Source organism: Chiloscyllium punctatum, chromosome 4, assembly GCF_047496795.1.
Source record: "Chiloscyllium punctatum isolate Juve2018m chromosome 4, sChiPun1.3, whole genome shotgun sequence".
Classification (NCBI taxonomy): Eukaryota; Metazoa; Chordata; class Chondrichthyes; order Orectolobiformes; family Hemiscylliidae; genus Chiloscyllium; species Chiloscyllium punctatum.
In genome coordinates this window covers 44920110-44943950 of record NC_092742.1, presented here as the reverse complement: position 1 = coordinate 44943950, position 23841 = coordinate 44920110, and the positions used below count along the sequence as shown (strand labels likewise).

Below are 23841 nucleotides of genomic sequence, written 5' to 3'. Positions count from 1 at the left end.
CACACTACAAAGTCTGAATAAATCCCTCACTCTTTCAACAAAGCTGTTTTTCCTTCCTTTTTATGTTTTAAATATATCTTCTAGATCCCCTTCACACTTTAAATGAGCTTTGTTTATTTTTAATGTTTCAAATACATCTTCGAATTCTGCTTTGCACTTTATACAGTCTACTTTTTTTTCTTTATGCTTTTTAGTATTTTAATTTCCCCTTCAGTTTCAACAAATCAGTTTATTCACTTTGATGCTTGAAATACGGTTTTTAATTCCCACACTATCTCGCCCCCACCACACTTTGAATACATCTAACTTCCCTTTCACACTTTAAAGCAAACTTCCTCAATTCTTCTTTCAAGCCTAAAAGCACGTTCAAATATTTCCCCCTTTTACTCTTTAAAACAAGATTCCTTAAATCCCACTTTCACTTTGCTGAACAACCCAGATGGCCTCCTTCTTCAAAGACTGCAATTTCCCCTCAGACATGGTTGATGATGCTCTCCACCACATCTCCTCCACTTCCTGCTCCTCCGCCCTTGAGCCCCGCCCCTCCAATCGCCACCAGGACAGAACCCCACTAGTCCTCACCTACCACCCCACCAACCTCCAGATACATCATATCATCCTTCGTCATTTCTGCCACCTCCAAACAGACCCCACCATCAAGGATATATTTCCCTTCCCTCCCCTATCAGCATTCTGGAAAGACCACTCCCTCCGCAACTCCCTCGTCAGGTCCACACCCCCCACCAATCCAACCTCCACTCCTGGCACCTTCCCCTGCAACCGCAAGAAATGCAAAACTTGCGCCCACACCTCCCCCCTCACTTCCCTCCAAGGCCCCAAGGGATCCTTCCATATCCATCACAAATTCACCTGCACCTCCACGCACATCATTTACTGCATCCGCTGCACCCGATGTGGCCTTCTCTTCATGGGGAGACAGGCCGCCTACTTGCGGAACGTTACAGAGAACACCTCTGGGACACCCGCACCAACCAACCCAACCACCCTGTGGCTGAACACTTTAACTCCCCCTCCCACTCCACCAAGGACATGCAGGTCCTTGGCCTTCTCCATCGCCAGAAGAGATGCCTCATCTTCCGCCTAGGAACCCTCCAACCACAAGAGATGAATGCAAATTTCTCCAGCTTCCTCATTTCCCCTCCCCTCACCTTATCTCAGTCCCAACCCTCAGACTTAGCACCGCCTTCTTGACCTGCAATCTTCTTCCCGACCTCTCCGCCCCTACCCTCTCTCCGGCCTATCACTCTCACCTTAACCACCTTCCACCTATCGCATTCCCAATGCCCCTCCCCCAAGTCCCTCCTCCCTACCTTTTATCTTAGCCTGCTTGGCACACCCTCCTCATTCCTGAAGAAGGGCTTATGCCCAAAATGTCGATTCGCCTGCTCCTTGGATGCTGCCTGACCTGCTCTGCTTTTCCAGCAACACATTTTCAGCTCTGATCTCCAGCATCTGCAGTCCTCACTTTCTCCAAGCTTCCCTCAATCCCCACCCGACTTCCACTCTGAAGCAAATTGCCCTATGTTTCCATTGAACTTGAAAGCAGGTTTTCTTAATTCCTCTTTACACTTTAAAATAAGCTTTTCCAATTCGCCCTTTCATTTTAATTCAAGATTTCACAAAATTCCTTCTGCAATTCTCACTTTAAAACAAGCCTTTCTTTCCTTATAAAAATAAACTGCTGAAGAAATTCAGTAGGTCTGGCAGCACTTGTGTCAAGAGAAACAGTTAACATTTCCAGTCTAGTATGACTTCAGAACAAAAGAAGAACCATTTAAATACAGACATACACAAAAGGACGGTACTATAGACCGGTTAGTTTAACCTCTGCAGTGGGGAAAATGCTTGAATCTATAATTAAGCAAGAAATAGCGAAACATCTATAGAAACTACCCCATCGTGAAAGGTTTGTGAAAGACAGGTCATGTTTAACTAACTTGCTGGAATTCCATGAGGGCATTACAAGCATGGTGGACAATGGGGAACTGGTGGATGTGGTGTATCTGGATTTCCAGAAAGCATTTGGTAAGGTGCCGCACAAAAGGCTGTTACATAAGATAAAGATGCATGCTGTTATGGGTAATATATTAGCATGGATAGAAGACTGGTTAATGAACAGAAAGCAAGCAGTGGGAATAAATGGGTGTTTTTCTGGTTGGTGATCTGTGGCTAGTGGTCGGCCTCAGGGATCAGTGTTGAGACCACAATTGTTTACAATTTGACTGGATGATTTGAAGTTGGGGACCATGTGTTGTATGTCAAAGTTCGCAGATGATACTAAGATGTGCGTTATAGCAAAGTGTGCAGAGGACACTGAAAATCTGCAGAGGGATATAGATAGATTAAGTGAGTGGGCAAGCGTCTAGCAAATGGAGTACAATGTTGGTAAATGTGAGGCCATCCATTTTGGTGGGAATAACAGCAAAATAGACTAATATTTAAATGATGATGAATTGCAGCACACTGCTGTGCAGAGGGACCTGGGTGTCCTTGTGCATGAATTACAAAAAATTGGTTTGCAGGTGGCATTAGGAAGGCAAATAGAATATTATTCTTCATAACTAAAAGGATGGAGTTTAAAAACAGGGAGGTTATTCTGCAGCTGTATAGAGTGCTGGTGAGGCCACACCTGGAGTATTGTGTCCATTTCTGGTCTCCTTACTTGAGAAAGGATGTACTGGCAGGGTTCGAAAGGTTGATTCCAGAGTTGAGAGGATTGGCTTATAAGAAGAAATTGAGTAGACTAGGCCTACAATTACTAAAATTTAGAAGAATGTGTGGGGGCTGGAATCTTATGGAAACATATAAAATTACAAAGGGAATAGGTAAGATAGAAGCACGGATGTTGATTCTACTGCTGAGTGAAACTAGAACTAGAGGGCATTACCTCAAAATTAGCAGAAGCTGATTTAGGACTGAGTTGAGGAGGAACTTCTTCACCCAAAGGGTTGTAAATCTGTGGAATTCCCTGCCCTGTGAAGCAGTTGAGGCTAACTCGCTGAATGTTTTTTAAGGTAAAGATATATTTTTGAACCATAAAGAAATTAAGGGTTATGGTGAATGGGTGGAAAAGTGGAGCTGAGTCCAGAAAAAGATCAACCATGATCTGATTGAATAGCAGAGCAGGCTCGAGAGGCCAGATGGCCTACTCCTGCTCCTATTTCTTATGTTCTTAAGTTGCATTCAAATAAAAAAGGTGAACAGGTTTAATCCTGCTCTGGGAGTGATTGATGTGACATTATTGAGCTAGGTCTGTTCTGTGTCTAGCTGTGTCTGTTGTACCAGTTGCTATTAAATAACATCATGGTTTATCTGATTATGGCTTGAACACAACTTTCCCACATGCCCTCACAATTGTAATATAGTCATTAATCTAAGATGCCACACTTGCCTCCCTGAGGTCTCCTTGCCAGTGTCAAGAGTGTCACTGCATGGCTACAGAGTGCCCTGAGTGGGAAGGGAACAGCTAACTCTAAAGGCCCACACCTGTACCAACAACACAGACAGATGTGGGCCTTGACAGAGAGATGTGATCCTGCAGTCAGAATTCAGGGAGTTGGGCAGGAAATTAGCAAGCCAACCTTAAAAGTAGTTACCTCTGAATTACTTGTGTTTAACAAGCAGTGGCAGGAGGAAAAACATTAGATTTTTGGGATATTGGGGCCGGCTCTGGGGGAGATGGGATCTGTATTGGCTGTACCTAAACATCTGAGTTCCTTGCAGGACATTTTCCTAACATAATTGGGGAGGGTTTAAAATAACTCAGAAAGGGTGTGTAAACCAGGAGGCAAAATCAGAGGGGAACGCCAAGGTATACAAAATACCAGGAGAGAAGAGGAGAAAAATAACTTAATTGAGTCAGAGAAAGCTTACTCTGCGTGTGTATATGAATGCACAGAGACTGGTAAATAAGATTGATAGTTCCAAGCACAGATTGCTATATTGAACTTTGATGTTGTGGCTATAACAGAGGACAGATTCAAGAAATGGCAGGCTGTTATTAGATAATCATGTAAATTGTTCAGGTAAAGTAGGAAAGGAGAAAACAGGGAAGGGGATTAGTGTATTGATTAAGGAGAGCATTGCAGTGCTGGAGAAACAGAATGTCCCAGAAAGGTCAAGGACAGAATTGATTGGGTCAGAACTAAGGACAAACAAAGTAGGATTACATTACTCAATATAGTCTATAGGTCACCAATTAGCAGGAAGGATACAGAGGAATACGTTTGCCAGGAAATGACAGAGTAGTGCAAGAATTATAGAGTAGTGATGATCTGAATTTATAAAGTCATAGAGCTATACAGCACAGAAACAGATCCTTTGGTCCAATTCATTCATGCAGACTGAAACTGATCTTGTCTCATTTGCCAGCATTTGGCCCATACCCCTCTAAAACTGTTCTATTCATATACCCATCCAGATGCCTTTTAAATGTTGTAATTGTACTAGCTTTCACCACTTCCTCTGGCAGTTCGTTCCAGCCATGCATCACTCTCTGTATAAAAGAATTATGCCCTCAGGTTCCTTTTAAATCTATGCCCTCTGGTTTTGGGCTTCCCTTTCCTGGGAAAAAGACCTTGGCTATTCACCCGACCCATGAGCCTAATGATTTTATAAGCCTCTATCCTCTGATGCTCCAGGGAAAAAAAAGGCCCAAGCTATCAGCCTCTCACTCTAGCTCAAACCATCCAAGCCCAACAACGTCTTTGGAAATCTTTACGGAACCCTTTCAAGTTTAACCACATCTTTTTCTTTGGAGGGAGACCATAATTGAATGCAATATTTTAAAAGTGGCACCATCAATGTCCTGTACAGTTGCAACATGTAATTCCAACTCAATGCACTGTCATACACCAGGCCAGACTCTCTTAAAACATTCTAAGAAGGTAGCCCAGACCCTAACCTTTACCAGGGCGATGTAAGATGGATATCCCAAGAGTGATGCAGTTGGTCAAACCACTTTGCTTCAAGTAAAACAGAATTTATTTACACACCACCGAAGGAAACACAAACAAAAGAAAACAGAATTTAGAATAACAATGATTTGAATACCCGACCAACATGGCATCACCTGCAACTTAACAAAGAGCTGTTCCAATTTCCGGCATTATCCCATAAACACAGCCCTTGGCAAAAAGGTAAATTCAAACACAGGCTTTTACAGGAGAGAGAGATTGCAGAGAGGATCAGCACGTACCATTAGCTGAAGCATGGAACCCCTTTTTTTCCCAGCAGCTTCTCTCGGTCCCCAGCTAAAAACTTAAACCAAACTAGAAAAAGAATCCCTGAACTAAAACTGGCCACTCCCCCTTCATTGTACAACTGTTTTACAAAAGCCCTAAAAGTCTTTTCCCTGATTGTTGCCTGAGTAGTATCTGTTAGCCATTAGCAAAGTGGCCTAACCCAGACAAATCGGAACCTCTATCGTTTACAACCCCTTTTGAGAAAAATCCAAGAACAACTAACCTTGTTAAAGGAGCCACATTGACAAAGCATTGACCAATGAAGGTAAGTGTGCCAAACACTTCATTCAGTACCCTTTCTACTTATGACTCCACTTTCAAGGAACTATGTACCTACATCTCTAGGTCCTTCTGTTTAGACTGGGATAGTAGTATTGCAAAGGACAGAGAGGGGCAAGAGTTCCCAGAATGTGTTCAGGAGAACTTTCCATAACAGCATGTTTCTAGTCCAATGAGAAAGAAAGCTCAGCTAGACCTGTTTCTTGAGAATAAGGTGGGATACTTAGATCATAGGTCAATGGAAAACATTAGAGGATAGTGATTGATGTATTATGAAACTTACGTTGACTTTGGAAAGGAAGAATTAACAATCCAGAGTAAGAATGTTGGATTTCCTTTGTAGAGGCAGGTAATGGCATGTCATTTGCTTCAAATAACTATTTAATACAAAAGGAAGTGTAGATGAGAAGCAAAAGGTGTAGCTTTGACGAACTGCATTCCAAACAGATGGACTGTAGGTCACACAGAATGTGGAAGAGTCTCACCAGATACTCATTTTAGAAATGTTTGTCATTCAGGTGTAATCTGAAACGGCTGTAGACTAAGATAATAACAGTTGTTGAGAGTGTGTTGCTGGAAAAGCACAGCAGGTCAGGCAGCATCCGAGGAGCAGGAAAACCGCCGGTTCAGGCCAGAGCCAACAGCCGCTCCTGATTAACCCTGAAGAGGCCTCTTACAAGGGAAATGGAAACTAGCTCAAAGATAATTAGCACTGAAATATTAGCCAAAGTGAGGATGTGAATTGTAGACAGAAGTTGAAAATACTGATATCTGACTATTATGTAGGACATATAAGCAACTTTACCTTCTTTGTGTTTAAACTATGTTGTACTTATCCTGGAAATGCTTAATGGGTCAATGCAGAGGAAGCTTCATTTAGTATTGAATGAGTACAGATCCTATCCAAGGATTATTTTACAAAGTGTAGTAAAAAGATTTATACCTTTGCCCAACTTGGGAATTTTCAATGATACATTTTGGAGTGAGCTTTTTCTTTGGTACTTAACTGGTTCATGATGTTATTTTGCATTTTTGGCCATGTGGACTCTCATCATAACCTTAATTGTCCTGTCACTTGATATTCTCTGCATGATCACTCCACTTTTTGCATTTGATACTGTTTCTTGTCAGAAGGATTCGAATGGTTCCTAGCATCACAAGAAGTTGCAATACTCTTGCCACATTTCAACATCTTTTAGTTTTGTCCCAATCCACAAAGCTATTCCTGTTGTTTGCCTTCATTAATCCAACTGAATCACGGTGTATGTGAATAATTGATTTCTGAAGTTAGAACTAAGCTGATGACTTCCAGTCTGAATGGCTGTTGTGGTGCAGTGGTATGTCCCTACCTCCGAATCAGGAGGACCTGGTTTCAAATTCCACCTGGTCTAGAAGTTTATAATAACATCCCTGAACAGACTGATTGGGAAATATTAACCTCTACGAGTCTAGACATACTTCCTGGAATTCTCTCACATGTGCCAGCTAGGTCAACTTTTATTGACCATCCTTGTGAAAGCTGAAATATTGAATCTTCTTGAACCATTGCAGTCAATGTGGTGTAGGTGCACTCTCCATGCTGCTAGGGAGGGAGTTCCTATGACAATGAAAGAATGGAAATATAGAGCCACTCTTGAATTGTGACTGAATTCTGAACAGTACTCTGGATTAATCTTTTCTATTCCACTTCCTATCATACATCTCTCCTTTCATAATCCTGAGAATTACTGATCTTCGCACTCAACTAGGGTTTTGAGATCCTGATAGAACATAGAACATTACAGCGCAGTACAGGCCCTTGTGCCTCAATGTTGCACCAACCTGTGGAACCAATTTGAAGCCCATCTATCCTACACTATTCCATTCTTATCCATATGTCTATCCAATGACCATTTAAATGCCCTTAAAGTTGGAAAGTCTACTACTGCTGCAGGCAGTGCATTCCATGCCCCTACTACTTCTGAGTAAAGAAACTACCTCTGACACCTGTCCTATATCTATCACCCCTCAATTTAACGCTGTCCCCTTATGCTAGCAATCACCATCCTAGGAAAAAGGCTCTCACTGTCCACCCAATCTAACCCTCTGATTAACTTATATGTCTCAATTAAGTCACCTCTCGATCTTCTTCTCTCTAACAAAAACAGCCTCAAGACCCTCAGCCTTTCCTCGTAAGACCTTCTCTCTATACCAGGCAACATCCTAGTAAATCTCCTCTGAACCCTTTCCAAAGCTTCCACATCCTTCTGATAATGAGGTACACAATACTCTAAATGTGGCAACACTAGAGTTTTGTACAGTTTCAGCATGATCTCATGGTTCAAAAACTCAATCCCTCTACCAATAAAAGCTAACACACTATATGCCTTCTTAACAACCCTATAAACCTGGGTGGCAACTTTCAAGGATCTGCATGTGTGGACACTGAGATCTCTCTGTTCATCTACACTACCAAGAATCGTACCATTAGCCCAGTACTCTGCTTTCGCGTTCCTCCTTCCAAAGTGAATCAGCTCACACTTTTCCACATTAAACTCTATTTGCCACCTCTCAGCCCAGCTCTGCAGGTTATCTATGTCCCTCTGTAACCTACAACTTCCTTCGGCACTATCCACAACTCCACCGACCTTGGTGTCACCCACAAATTTACTAACCCATCCTTCTACACCCTCATTCAGGTAATTTATGAAAATGACAAACAACAGTGGACTCAAAACAGATACTTGCGGTAGCCCACTAGTAACTGAACTCCAGGATGAATATTTCCCACTCTCTGTCTTCTTTCAGCTAGCGAATTTCTGATCCAAACTGCTAAGTCACCCTCAATCCCATGCTTCCGTATTTTGTGCAATAGCCTACCATGGGGAACCTTATCAAACGCCTTACTGAAATCCATATACCCCACATCAACTGCTTCACCCTCATCCACCTATTTGGTCACCTTCTCAAAAACCTCAATAAGGTTTGTGAGACACGACCTATTCTTCACAAAACTGTGTTGACTATCCCTAATCAATTTATACCTTTCTAGATGATTATAAATCCTATCTCTTATAACCCTTTCTAACACTTTACCCTCAATCGAGTAAGGCTCACTGGTCTATAGTTTCCAGGGTTGACTATACTCCCCTTCTTGAACAAGGGAACAACATTTGCTATTCTCCAGTTTTCTGGCATTATTCCTGTAGGCAATGACAACAAAGGCTTGGGAAGAGAATCCTAGGAAAATCCCATTCGGCCCAGGAGACTTATCTTTTTTTTAACACTTTCCAGAATTGCTAACAACTCCTTATGCACCTCAATCCCATCTAGTCTAGTAGCCTGTATCTCAGTATTCTCTTCAATCACAATGTTTTTCCTAGTGTGAATAAAGACAAAACTTATTCATTTAGTACTTTCCCATCTCCTCTGACACCACGCACAGCTTCCCACTACTATGCTTGAATGGCCCTAATTTTATTCTAGTCATTCGTTTATTCCTGATATACTTAGAGAAAGCCTTAGGGTTTTCCTTGATCTTATCCGCCAATGACTTCTCATGTCCCCTCCTGGTTATACTTGACTCTCTCTTGAGGGCTTTCCTGGCTAACTTGTAACTCTCAAGTGCCTTAACTGAACCATCATGTCATCCTAACATAAGCCTTCTTCTTCCTCTTGACAAGAGTTTCAACTTCCTTCATAAACCATAGCTTCCACGCTTGACAACTTCCTCCCTGCTTGACCCGGTACATACTTATCAAGGACCCTCTGTAGCTGATCCTTGAATAAGTTTCACATTTCAACTGTGCCCATCCGCTGCAGTTTCCTGCCCCATCCTATGCATCCTAAATCTTGGCTAATTGCATCATAATTGCTTTCCCCCCAGTAATAACTTTTACCCTGTGGTACATACGTATTGCTTGTCATCACTAAAGTAAACACAACTGAATTATGGTCATTATCACCAAAGTGTACCTACCTCCAAATCTAACACTTGGCCAGGTTCATTACCCAGTATCAAATCGAATGTGTTATTGCCCCTTGTTGGTCTCTCTACATACTGTGTCAGGAAACTCTCCTGCACATATTGGACAAAAACTCACCCATCTAAAGTACTTGAACTATCATATTCCCAGTCAATATTTGGAAAGTTAAAGTCCCCCATAACAACTACCCTGTCAGTCTCGTTCCTATTGAGGATCATCTTTGCTCTCCCATCCTCTACATCTCTGGAACTATTTGGAGGCCTACAGAAAACTCTCAGCAGGGTAACTTCTCCTTTCCCATTTCTAATCTCAGCCCATACTGCCTCAAACGTCCTTTCTGCAACTGTAATAGTGTCCTTGACTAACAGAGCGGCACCACCCCCTATATTGCTGTTTTCTCTGTTCTTACAGAAACATCTAAATCCCGGAACCTGCAATAACCAATCCTGTCCCTGCTTTATCCATGTCTCTGAAATGGCCACAACATCAAAATTAGATTAGATTAGATTAGTTACAGTGTGGAAACAGCCCTTCGGCCCAACAAGTCCACACCGACCCGCCGAAGCGCAACCCACCCAGACCCATTCCCCTACATTTACTCCTTCACCTAACACCATGGGCAATTTAGCATGGCCAATTCACCTAACCTGCACACTTTTGGACTGTGGGAGGAAACCCACACAGACGGGGAGAATCTGCAAACTCCACACAATTGCCTGAGGTGGGAATTGAACCCGGGTCTCTGGTGCTGTGAGGCAGCAGTGCTAACCACTGTGCCACCGTGCAACCCAGATACCAACCTATGCTGCATGTTCACGCACCTTATTCTGGATGTTCCTGACATTGAAGTAGACACACTTCACCAAATTCTTGCTTGCCGGTGCCTTCTTGTGATCTTGAAATCTTAGTTCTGTCTTCACTACTCTCAACCTCTCATATACTTGAACTACAATTTCACTTCCCTTCCCCTGTTGAATTAGTTTAAACCCACCTGAAGCGAATTAGCAAATTTCCCCCTCAGGATATTGGTATCCCTTTGGTTCAGGTGTAGAGGTCCCACCTCCTCCAGAGAGAGCCCCAATTATCCAGGAATCCAAAGCCCTCTCTCCTACACCATCCCTGCAGCCACGTGTTCAACTCCTGTCTCTCCCTATTTCTCGCTTCGCTAGCACATGTTGCTGCTGCAGGTCTTTGATCAGTATGTACCAGTTATGTTGGATAAAAATGGGGATCCCAAGGCCAGAGCTGTCAGCAGTGAAAATGGTGCTACAACCTAATGGGATGCTACCATCTGGAATGTCTGTGATGCAGCCAACAGCAATCAAGGGGGTTCCCCTTGTCCCCACTGGTGGGGATATGTTTGGGAACAATCCTGCTGCAGCTGCCCTTGTCAGCCCTATCTCCAAGCAAATGGAATTCAGTGCAAGGTGGCATTCCAAAGTGTCACATCCTGTTGCATCTCAGCAGCACTCCTGTTGCTTGAGTTCTTATATTTGTAGTGAAAACCCAGCCTAGTCCTCAACGGCAGCACTTTCCTGATGCTGTGTTTTTGTAGCTGTGAGAGATAACGAGTTCCTTTGTAATAAAGGAAAGAGGTACTTGGTCAAGTAAGAATGAAAATTAACATTATTATGAGTTATATATGTTCCTTGTGTTTGCAGTTGGAATGTTGCAAACATCAAACTTGCCCACTTTAAGGTCATGTTCAGTCACACTCTTTACTGTCCATCTTGCCTATACCCTGCTGTGCAATACATTCGGATAATGATGGATTTCCCCTGCTGATGAGCTAATGGCAAGTTTGTTACACCAAATGATCATTCAAAGTGAGAGGTGATGAAAAACAAGATCAGACAAAAATAAGCTTCATCAGTCAATTCAGGTGATGTCTGTTACAAGGTATTGGAAAGATAAGAAGAACAAAATAATTGAACAATTGGCTAATATGGACTGCTGACAATGAGACGGAATTGGACCCTGTGGTAAGAAAGAGAGGAGTCAGTCTGTAATCACTGGGAGATTGACATCCTCATGTAATGAATCAAGAGCTGAAAAAAAAATGATCAACTCCTCACACTGTCACATGATATACTTTCCCACCCGCTGCTGCTTTGGAGTGGCCAGCCCCATTATATGGATTTAGAGTGAATTTTGACGTTTGGCTCTATATAAGACTCAATTCATTTACATTTAGTTTATTATAACACACACTTTCCAAAGGGAATAACACAGACTAATGTATGGACATGTGTAAATATAATTTTCTTGATTCTTGATGAACGAGAGACATGTTGGCAGTGAGCAAGACAAATTCAAGAATGCCAAATTTCAAACAGACACAACAATGTATACTAGAGGAGAAAAGGAGATTGGTTGGCAAGGTGCTTATGATTGGTGGAGGCATTGCGATGGAGAAACAAGATAAAAACACCTTGGCCAATCAGTTTACTTGCAAACCAATTAGCACCTGTTTCTCCTCATGTATAAAAGGCCTATCCTTCTAAAACAGTTTTGATGATGTCGCCATAACCAAATGACTGACGTAGAACTTTATTTATTCAGAGGATGCTTTAGGTAGGCAAAAAACATTGCCTATCACTAATTGTCTTAAGAAGGTAGTAATCAGTTGCCTTTTTGAACTGCTGCATTCCTTGGGGTGTAGGGATATCCACAGTGCTGTTAAGGGCACTGTTCTGACCTTGAGTGGCCATGAGTTTGCAACATGCTGTCGAAGGAGCCACGGTGAATTTTGGTAGTGCATCTTGCCGATATCTTTGCTGATACTGTGCATTGTGACACATCGACTAACTACTTGTGGATTTAGTTCCATGCAGTAGGCTGCTTTGTCCTGAAATGGTTTCAAACTTCCCTGGAATTGACCTACGCTGGCCCTGTGGCCATTTAGTCCATAAGCAGTGGGATGTCCCTTTACTATTGCTTGCAAAGTTAATGCCACTAATGTTTTGATTCCTTTCCATAGTTTAGAAACCTCGCCTCAATCTTTTGTGAACCTAGGTGTGGAGTCCAGATCCAGGAGAGTATGATTGAAGGTTAAAGCTGTTTTCTAGGATAAGAATCTGAAACTGAAGAATTAACAGACTGTTGGTAGTTTGAGAGATTTTTCAGTGAAATATATATCTTTTGGGTTCATGAGAAAATGCAAATCTTTGAGGACAAGTAAGGATTTGCTGACAAACTGTTGGATTGAATTTGGGGGAGGGGTGCAGAAGGAGAAGTAAGGATAATGACAGGAAGGTGGAAAATGGGACAGGACAATGAAAAGTGGGGAGGAGGGAACAGGAGAAGGGAGAAGTGGGACATGGGAAGACAGGGGGGAATAGAAAGTGGTAGGAATGGGAGATGGACAATAACGGGAAAGAGGTGATGAGGGGAGGTGAGGGACAAAAGGTATGTAGATTGGGGGAAAGAAGGGAGGAAGACGGGAAGAGGTGGAAGGATTGTAGGGGGTAGGGTATAAGGTATAGGCTTGGAGGGTGTAGAGGAAGGTTGATACTAAAGGAATAATGAGAGGCTGGAAAAGAGTGAGAGCTAAAGCAATAGTGAAGGGTGAGAGGGTTTGGGAAGTGCATAGAAAGATTATGAGATAGAAGAAATGATAGATAAAAATTAGATATTAGGAGAGGGAATGCATGTCTATATGAGGGTTGGGGGTAAATGGGGACTAGAAAATGCTGTGACTAAGGGGGGGGATCTTGAAGTGGATGGAGGAAATGTGAAAGGAGGGTGTCAGAAAGTTGAAAAGACTGTGGGGCAGGTGAGCGCATTGTGTGGGCTGGGGGAAGGATGGCAGGTTGAGGGGTTAAAGTGTTAGTAGTGAAAGTGATAGGGGAGGATAGGCTATGCTAGCGAGTAGGAGGAAGGGATTGTAGGTAGAAGAGGCTAGGTTATTAGATTATGGGAGGTATGGGTGATGGTAGGAGGAAGCTAGGTGGTTGGGAGTGGTAGGAGGTCAAAATAGGGGATCTGTTGGATGGGATTTGAGGAAACATAGGGAGGACTGGATCAGTATCATGTATTTGGCCTGTTCTTCACCTGATATGCATTGCATTTCTTTTTGATTCACATTCTCTGCCTTCTCCATTATCCAAGGAGCCCTAGTTTTGGCTCCCTTGGTTCTGTGTCATGTTGGAATGTAGCCTGTACATTTCCTCTTAAAGATATCCGTTGCTTTGTTCCAGACATTCCCATCATACCTTGGTCCCATTTTACCCAGGCGAGATCCACTCTGATCCCACTGAAGTTCACCTTCTTCCATTTGGGAAGTTCTACTTTCGATTTGTTGTCTTCTCCATTATTGATCTAAACCAAATGATATGCCAGCTGATTCACTTCACCCACCTTGTTTCCCCAGCACTAAATTCAGCAATGCCTCCTTCCTGCTCAGACTGAGAGCAAACTGATCAAAATTCTCCTGAACACCTTTCAGATATTCCTTTCTGCCATCCCCATCTTTTTATTTGCATATTATCACAATTAACATTTAAGTAAATAAAATCTCCAAACAGCTCTTGTACATCATTCTGGTTTCCTGACAGATTTTCTTCTCTTTCTTGATTTTAAAACGTCTTCAGAATACTTCCTCCTGCCCCCAGTAGTGTGATCATACTCTCTTTGCTACTTAATTTTAAGGAATCGGATTCTGTTCTTGTCCCCGTGAGGAAATTCTTTATTCCAATACTTAACTGCTTCCCTAATCAGTGCTGCCACCCCATCTCCCTCTATTCTTTGCGCATCCTCTCAGAATACTTTAGGTGAAAAATTATATGGGTGTGAGTGACATGGGCTTTGATAAGATTCGTGGCAGTGTCAGGAGCATCTCACTCCACCCATTCTCTACTCCTACCCCCGTCATCAGCATAAAATACCAACATTCCTCAGCTGCTTTTAGTTCTAACAAAGGGTCACTGGACTTGAAATGTTAACTTTGTTTTTCTCTCTCTCCACAAATGCTGGCAGACCTGCTGAGTTTCTCCAGCACTTTGTTTCTTTTTTTCAGTTTTTAGCATGCACTCAAGCATTAACTAAACCTAACCTAACAAAATCAAAATAAAAAAAAACTAATGCTGAAAAAAGAAAATCTCAGTAGCTTAAGCAATTTTAGAGGGAGAAGGAGAGTTGCCAGTTCAGCTGTGTGATCATACAGGAGTCTGGTAGCAATGGTATTCACCACTTAAATGTCATAAAAACAGCATTTTGTTGACTAATACAGAAAGAATTGGCATGGAGGGCAGCTGCCAATGTACCTGGGACCTGGAATCATCAAGAACTAAAGTTTTCAGAGGACAAAACAGGAAAAATACATGAAAACCTTGTCGCCATGAATAAGGAACTTGAAGCACTACAGCATTCATTCAGATTGCTTTGAGAATAGTAAAGCCTGGTAATAATACTACTGCTAGGGCAGAACAAGTAGCAAGAATTAATTGGTTTTAGTGGCTTTGCAGTTAATGCAAGGAACAGCCATCAAACCTAGTAACTATCGTTTGGGGTAAAATAATTAAGATTTTTCTGACTTCCTAAAAAGGTCTTAAGACTTGAATGGGAGTACGGATCAAAATTATAGCACCAGGAAGATTACATTTTATACTAAAATCCTCAAAGATCAAGTATATAAGCATCAGAATCAGAAAAAGTGTTCCTGAAATTTTAGACTTCACCTCAAACTTGTTTACTGATATCAGCACTAATAATAGATTTATCAGAACAATAATGCTTGTGAATATACAAAACCATCGCTGGAAGCTTTGTATTATATCAAAAATGTGAATCTAAATTCATAAGTCTCTTCTTGGCTTAATTACAGGATAACAGCAATAAAGAAAAAGCAGAACGAACAAAATCCATTGATCCTTCTGCATGCTGAAGAAATTCTGTCATGACATTAAGAAACTGCACACGGTGGTCAAGGTCTTGCAGTAACATGTTCTAGAAGTATTAAAAGTTAATAATCCTCTTGCTGTTTTAATTGTATGGACAGAATGCAACCTCATTATTTGCTAACTCCTGCAAAAATGCATTGGCAGCTATATATTTATTTCTAGTCAAAAACAATACATTTTAACAGTATTATTAAATATGTATATAGAAAATATTTGTTTAGTATCTTTATTTCATTTTTGCGAAAGGGTATGCACTCATATACAGGGACTGTTTAAGCAATAGTACCAGCTTTGATGCACAATGTAAAACATTATAAACATTTTTAATAAGTTTTGTTGTTAGGTATCATTAGAAACCTATCATAAATAGTTAAATATACAACACAGGAGCATGCATGTAATATTCTTCTGGTACAACGTGAATATCACTAGAGCTCTTTCCAGTGAATTCATTCAGTCAGCCAGTCTTTCAATTTACTGTGCAATTAATCTATGATTTACACTTTAATGCATCTATTCCAGGCTGTAAAAATTTTGATTGACATCAAAAAGGCCACAATCAAGCTGAGCTCCAATGTCACATATATGCATGCGTTCTTTTGAAAATATTAAAGTTAGTTCCTCAAACAAATATCCTACGCATCACAGGATATAACAATCACTGAACTGAATTCAACTCCATGGACTATGACAGAGGCATGTTTATTAAACAGCTTAAAACATTTTAAAATTAAAATCTCTAAGGGTAACAATTATTAGGCATATATTCAATAAGTGAAAACTCTATTAAGAGATTCAACTTCTAAAAAAGCAAATAAATCATTCATATTTTTAAACAAAATGGTAAACTTTGCTGGCCTAAACAAATTAATAGCTGTTTAAATTTGCAAACCATTTTCTTGACATCTGTCAAGACTTTTACAATAATTTCACTATCACATTTAGAGAAGGGAAAGTAACAATTCAAAATCTCTCATTCTGCATTGCATTTATATTGTTTTCTGTACAATAAAGTCAGTTTGTGCAACAGAACACTTCCACATCTAGCACTTGAGCTTCATGATCAACTATATTATTCGCAGGACAGAGCAACTCCTATGGGATCAAATGATTCTTTCTATTCCTCACAATGAATATTCTGGGTTTATGATGCAGAAGACTTTGCTCAATTATACAGATTTTTGCCATTGATCTGTAAACACAATGAGCAGAGATGACACTACATAAGCTAATTTGAAGATGCACCATTATGGCTGGTTAAAAGAAAAATCAATATTATTTGTTTGGATTGAATTCAAAGACTGTAGACTGGAATGTCTGGTAATCCACTGCATCACCCATTTCTTTATTTTTATAGCTCATTAGCTGGAACTGCAGTGTATCTCTACATAATGCATCATCTCATTAATACATTAAAGAATTTAAGTTGATAGACCAACAAAATGACTGCATAACAGAGTTTATGTTTCACAATGTGCTACTAATATTCAAATAACTAATTTTAGCAATTAGTTATCTTCTTAAAAAATAAATTTTTGTTAGTGAGATATATGACCTTCCATTGGGTGATTTATTTTCATTTTAAGATATTTCATATTTTCAGTTGTTTACACAGAAGAAAATTAATTGTCATTCATGGACTCCTGGATCTAAACTAATAAAGTTAGTAATCATTTCAAGCTAATAGGAACACAATATACTGTACAATTAATAAAATCAGTTACTGACAATTGCCACAAGTTCTGGAGGATCTGATTTTCACAAGGTATCCTCGAGAAAAGTTCAAAGTGCAAAATTCAATAGACTGAACTCTCAGAATGGACTCAAACTGTATGTAATCTATATACAAGAGTCTGATTAATATATCTGGCAAGTGTAAACATTGTCCTTTCCTCCAACACAAAAGCATCCCTAATGACATTTGGTTATAATTTGGTTAGGACCAATTTGTCAGTTTCTAAAGGGAATTAAAAAAATTGCTAAATAGTAATTGAACTTCAAATTACTATTATAGTTTTGCACATATACTATTTACAGTAAACACAATATTAGTAAGGCTTTTTTTTCAAAGGTAGCACAATCAACTGATAAATTTTGATCTATGTAAAACTAGCATCCACAAGGCTTTACGATAGATGGATATTTTAGTAATATTCTACTTAGTCACCTACAATTCGTATTAACAAAAACTTTCAGACTACAATTGGCAGTTAAAAGCACCTTAAATAATAATACATTAAACAAAAACTGTTTCAGTATCACTGTATACTATAATGCAATGTAATGCTTTATTCTTAAGCTTTTTTAAGCCGGAGATTGCTTCAGTCATAGGAATTAAAGATAAGTTTGAATCTCAACTTCCTTGGAATTAAATATGGGTGCCATTTACCATTCAAGCTGGCCACCTTGTTGCTTTGAGTGTGGCTAAAACACCAATAACACCATTCCAAAAATATATGTATTTTGATCAGTTATAGGTGTGTGTAAACAGTGACACCACTCGTTCAAGAATCTTTCCGTTCCTAATAGAAGCAGGAAGGTGCTAACAAAAAGAAACCGTCAATAACCTAACTATAGCCACAAATCTTTCTTAAACAATAAAATGACCCATCTTCTGCTCTTATTGCTATTGGATGTGCAAGTTTCTTGTTCCTGATGCGTTTAATGTCCAGTTTACATAAATTAACAAAACAATCGTAATGTGGGTATCTCAAACCTCTACACAAAATCTACATTCAGAGATTGATATATGGATTGCAACATGCTAAGTGAATGGTAACAGAAAAAACAGTCCAAATGGGGTTTTCTGTCGTAAAAGCATACTCAGACAACAGCCCCCAGTTAGAAGGTAGCATTTCAAGTCTTTCAGCTTCTTTGCTGAATGATATACCTGTTTGCATTCTAATGCTAGCAGTCACAAAAGATGCATTTGCTTCATTTATACTGTGTCCGCAAAGAAATTTATGCAAAATATTTGTCTGAATGTAATTGTTAACCCTAATGGGATTAAGAATCTGCAATGAATAAAAGAAAAGGTAATATTCATGGCTTGATTATATGATCCAAGAAATGCTGCAATTTCTGTCATTTTCAGATGACCTCCCACTCATCATCAAAGTCCTCAGATTGACCCAAAAGAGCAATACGGTTAGGATTAATTAGTGCATCGGTATGATTAAAATTCTTGGTAAGTCGCTGAAGAAGTGAGCCTCCAGTGCTAATGGCCCACAGATCATCTTGAGGAGTAACTATGAGAAAGTAGAACAGCAAACATAATTAAAAAGCTTGAAAACAAACATTGAAGTAACTCAAGTATTGTAAAACAGTAACAAACATTACAATTTATTTGATATTAAGGTAAGAAGCTCCACGCTGCAAAACTGACCTAACAGAGCCAGGGCCCATCCCAAACACTTTACTGTGAGCAAAAAAAAAACAGTGAAGGAGCTAGAAACCTGAAAAAAAATCTACCGACCTTTGTCCTTGCAGCTGGAAATGCCGAAGAAAGGAGGAAGCTGGTCTGGGGCCGGGGCCATGGCCTAGCCCACTGAAACAGCGGGCTTGGTTACTCACCAGACCCTGGTTCAGGAGCTGGCTAAATCCTGCGAAGTCCTGGGGATGCATATCCAGGAAAAAAATCAGGGAGAAGCTGGCTCCTGTATGTGCTCGGCTGCAAGACCTGGGGAAAAAGGACTGATGAGCTCGAGTGCCAGGCTGCAGGGATAGAGGAAGAGACTGACTCCTCCAAGAAGCACCCGTCTGTTGGTTCTGGTAGACAATCTCAAAAACAGGGGCAGAAGAAAGAACCTGCTCATTGTTGGCATACCAGAGGGGATAGAAGGTGAACGGCCGGTGGAGTTCTTCGAGAAGTGGTTCCCGGAGTTCCTCGGTTTAGAGGTTGAGAAGGGAAGGATATCAATTGAAAAAGCCCAACGGATCGTGGCACGAAAGCCAAGTCCAGATAAGTGCCCACGTTCTGTCCTGGCAAGGTTCCATCGCTATAAAGACAAGCAGAGGGTCAAGGAAGCCTCTAGAGTCTGGGGAGGGATTCGAGGGTGTTGGTATGTGGCGGCTCCAGGGTCATGTTTTTCTCAAGACTTCTTGGTGACAGTGGTCTGGAAAAGCAAGTCCTATGATGACGTCAAGAGGAAATTGCGAGAGTTTGGCATCCAGTATTCTTTAAGATATCCAGCAATGCTTTGGATCAATCATAATGGATCCACATATTTGTTGGTCTCACCAGAGAAGGCGAAGAACTTTGTGGACATGTTGACTTACGTCGAATGGCATAATAGGCATAGAGGACAGAGCTGTTTGGGTTTGCTCTTCTTTAAAAAGGACTTGATGGAGTCTCCTTTCTAGTAATACGTTGCGTGAAATGATGTCCAGGATGGATAGCGCATTTATCTTTAATCTCCAAGTTATGTTAAGGGATGGTTGACATACTTATTTTTAGTTTACTTGTAGATCGTACTAACCTTGTTTTTGGGTGTTTGTTTTTTCTCTACCTGTTGGTTGGTGTATGTGGAGCGGCCCTAGCTGGTAGGAGTTGAGGGGGCCGTTGGGATAGTTAGTAGGTTTGTAGGATGTGTACGTAACCCCTTTGAATATTTCTCCAATTAGTGCCTTCGGCAATTTTCTGTTTTTGCTGTATATAGTTTTTGTAAATTTTGCAGATTTGTTGGGTGTAGTTATTTTAGTCTGTGTAGTTTTTGGGTTTTGTGGATTCTTTTGCAATAAAACTCAGCGATCTGTACATTGGGTTCTTCCTCTCTGGAGTCTAAATGGTGCTATAGAAGGTTATGGCTAAGGATGTTTATAAGGAATATTAAGGGGAGTCATTCATCTGTAAAGAGAAAGAAGGTACTATCCAGCCTTAAAAGGGAGAAGGTGAATGTTGCCTTATTACAACAAACACACTTGGATGATGCAGAGCATTTGAAGCTGCAACAGAATGGGTTTATTTTTCATCTTTCTATACGAACAGTAGAGGGGTGGCTATTTTAGTTAGAAAGAACCTCCCATTTAAGTTATTAGAGTGCATTAAAGACATACATGGGAGATTTGTAATCCTTAAAGCTTTGATACAGAGGGAAGAATACTGGATCTTAAATATTTACTGTCCCCCAGCCCATCCCCTTAAATTCTTGACAGATGCACTTTCTAGACTGATTAACCTTGCATCTCAACATATCATCGTAGGAAGGGATTTCAATTGTCTCATCAATCCTACGGTACACAGATTGCCGCCGATATCTTCTTTGCAACATAAACAATTAAGGGATCTGCGTGCTGGATTGGGTTTGGTAGATGTTTGGAGGCACCTTCACCCTAATGCCAGGGACATCATGTTCCTTTCGAACCCACATAAATGCCATACCAGGATTGATCTTTTTCTGACCCCCGCAGCACATCTGGGCTCGGTGGTGTCATGTACAATTGGCAATATCCCTATTTCTGATCACACCCCAGTGTATTTAATGGTTAAGAGTAACAGTAGTAGGCTCCAAGCACTGGCGACTGGACCCCTTCATTCTCAAGGATAGCAAGTTTATTGAATTACTTTCTACTGAGTTCAGGGCTTTTATAGATATTAATTCTGGCTCAGCCAGTAGCCCATCCATCCTTTGGGAAACTGCTAAAGCCTATGCTCGGGGGTTGGTTGTTTTCTATTTGGCCAGTCAGAAGCGATGGTGAGTGAGCAGCAGCGCTTGCTCAAGGTACGTCTGAAAGTAGCTGAAAAGGCATATTTTGACAGGCCCTCACTGGTTAAACTGCAAAGGATCATGGTGCTTCGGTCTATGCTTAACTCCATGCTCACACGGACAGCCAAGAGGGAGCTTACATTTGCGAGTCAAAGGCTGTTTGAGCATAGGGATAAACCGGGCAAGAACCAAGCATATCTTGCGAGGGAAAAAAAAAGTGCCCCCCCTCCGCCAGGCCATTACCTCAATCAAAGAGGACACTGGAAATTTGACCTACGATTCTAAAGGAGTAATGCAGCATTCCAGAAATTTTACTCTGAGTTATACCAATCTGAAAGCTGTAGAGTGGGTGGGTTTGGATGGAGTCTTTTTTTAAGAATTTGAACCTTCCGGGAGTGACCCCTGAACAAAAGTCTCTCCTCAATGCCCCATTGTCAGACAAGAGATGCAGGAGGCAGTGAGGCAGCTCCAGAATGGAAAGGCACTGGGTCCTGACGGGTTCCCCAGTGAGTTCTATAAGGAATTTATAAGTATATTGTCAGGGCAATGCTTAGTATGTTTAATGACTCACAGAGATGGTGGGAGAATGACACAACTAAGAGAGACAAAGTCACACAGATCGCATTGTATGCGGATGCCGTCGTTGTCAAACCCAACAGTCTTAGTGCCACACCTGATACAATGCATCAATCTATTTGGTGGCTTCTCGGGTTATAATATCAATTTTGCAAAGCCAGAGGCCATGTCTATGGGCGGTCTCCCGAGAATGCCTGATCCTGAGGGCAGATCTCGGTTCCCTTTCAGATGGTCACAGGAGGGCTTTCTCTACTTAGGTATTTTTATCACTCCCATTTTTGATTGGCTACTTAAAGCCAATTTTGCCCATTTATCCAAAAGAATCAAGCAGGACCTTTGTAGATGGGAGGCGCTCCGACCTCTTGGTTAGGTCGGACAGCCCTCATTAAAATGAACATTCTGCCCAGTCTGTTGTATCCTATGTGAATGCTTCCTCTGCTTTTTATTAAGCAAATATTTAGAAAACTGAGCAGCTAATTTAGTTCTTCTATCTGGTATCGCAAGCAGCTCCTAATTAAATGACTAAATTGCAGTCAATTGCAGTAATCAATACTGTTAAGGCGTGGAGGGCAATGAGTCAGGGCGAGGGCAATATTGCCAAAACATCATTTTTGACACCCATAGTTGGTATGCCTGGCTTTCAGCCAGGGATGATGGTCTCTGGGTTTAAACTATGTGCAGCTAAGGGTGTGTCTTGCCTGGGTGATTTTTTTCAAAAGGGACATATTTATGGACCTCTTTTGATTCTTTCAAATTAGAAACTTCATACAAAAAGAGACCATACTTCTAACTGATCCTTAGAGGTCCAAAATGGAGAAGAGGTGCTGAGTGCTGAGGATACATTATCTGTTAGCAATGCTTATCATCTGTTGGGAGAGGGTCCCTCAGACAAGACCAAATGGCTCTGTAAGCTATGGGAGAGGGAGTTAATTGTCGAGATCTCTTCTGAAGTATGGAAGGATATCTGGGAAAATGCATGAAGGATCTCGATTTACAATAGGACCTATGCCTTGCAATTGAAGATTCTCCACTGGGTCCAGCTGGCCCCAGGCCGCCTCACTAAATTTAAAGCGGGAGCATCACCAATGTGTCCTAAATGTAAAGTGAGCATGGGCACGCTTACTTATTGTCTTTGGTCCTGCCACAGACTGCGGGTATACTAGAGCACTGTGGTAGGTGAAATAGAGAAGGACTTGGGGGACAGAGGTGGAGATGGACCCGGTGTCTCCTCTTCTTGGCTTTGTTAATTCACTCTCATTAGATGCACACAAGAAAAAAAGGCTTTTCAGTGTACTCACTTCTTGTGCCAGAAAGAACATTCTGTTAGGGTGGGTATCGGACAATCCCCCAGGGCTGACGGGCTGGCGTAAGCTAGTCGTGGAGCACATCCTCTTGGTCGTTCTTACAAGTACAGTGCACCATAAAACAGAGAATTTCTATAAGACATAGCAGCCCTTTTTGGACTACCTGGGTACAGATTTGTCCACCATATTAAAACAGCCTTCATATAGCCATGGCAATTCTAGGTAATGAATCTAGTGTCCAGAGGGGAGGAACTACAAACATAGGAATATGTGTAAACTTATGTGCTCAATGATTGAGGATTATTGCTTTGTTTTGCTGAGCTGTGTTATGGTTATTATCATTATTATTGTTAAGACTTTTCTTTTCTGGCTTAGTTATTAGTTGAGATCTATTTGCGTAATTAGCAGGTTTGTTTTTTACTATTAGCTTGAATTGTTTGGTTTTGTATTTGTTGTAATATTCAAATGAAGAAATTTCCTTTTTTTAATTGGAATGTATTTAAAAAAAGGTAAGAAGCCTTTGAACGAGTAATTCCAAAGGGTCTTATATCGCCCACTCCTTCAGAAGAGATTTTCCTGGTTATATAACAACATCTTTAAAGGAGAAAATCTGATATTTTATCCTCACAAAGGCATTTTCTTCTTGTGGCAAATGTCTGTGGTGCACTTTAAAAAAAAAATTAATATGTTCTAGTCTGAATAATATTTTTGCAAGGTATACAACTGCCAATGAATTAATTCACCAGTCACGTAAAATGTTTGTAAAGTAAAGGTCAATGCTAACAGCAATAAACCAGATAAGGTAGTGAATATATAAGCATTGCTGACATGCAGTATTATTCAAACCA

General features: G+C 40.8%; 1 protein-coding gene across 1 annotated transcript in view; it reads right to left on the bottom strand.

Moving 5' to 3' along the window:
* Nucleotides 1–15712: 15712 nt before the first annotated feature.
* Nucleotides 15713–23841, bottom strand: part of tecpr2 (tectonin beta-propeller repeat containing 2) — a 112112-nt gene continuing 103983 nt past the window's right edge. Inside the window, exon 20 of the mRNA XM_072568541.1 lies at nt 15713–18656. Coding sequence (XP_072424642.1) covers nt 18499–18656 — 158 coding nt within the window. The 3' untranslated portion in view covers nt 15713–18498. The remainder of the gene's footprint in view (nt 18657–23841) is intronic.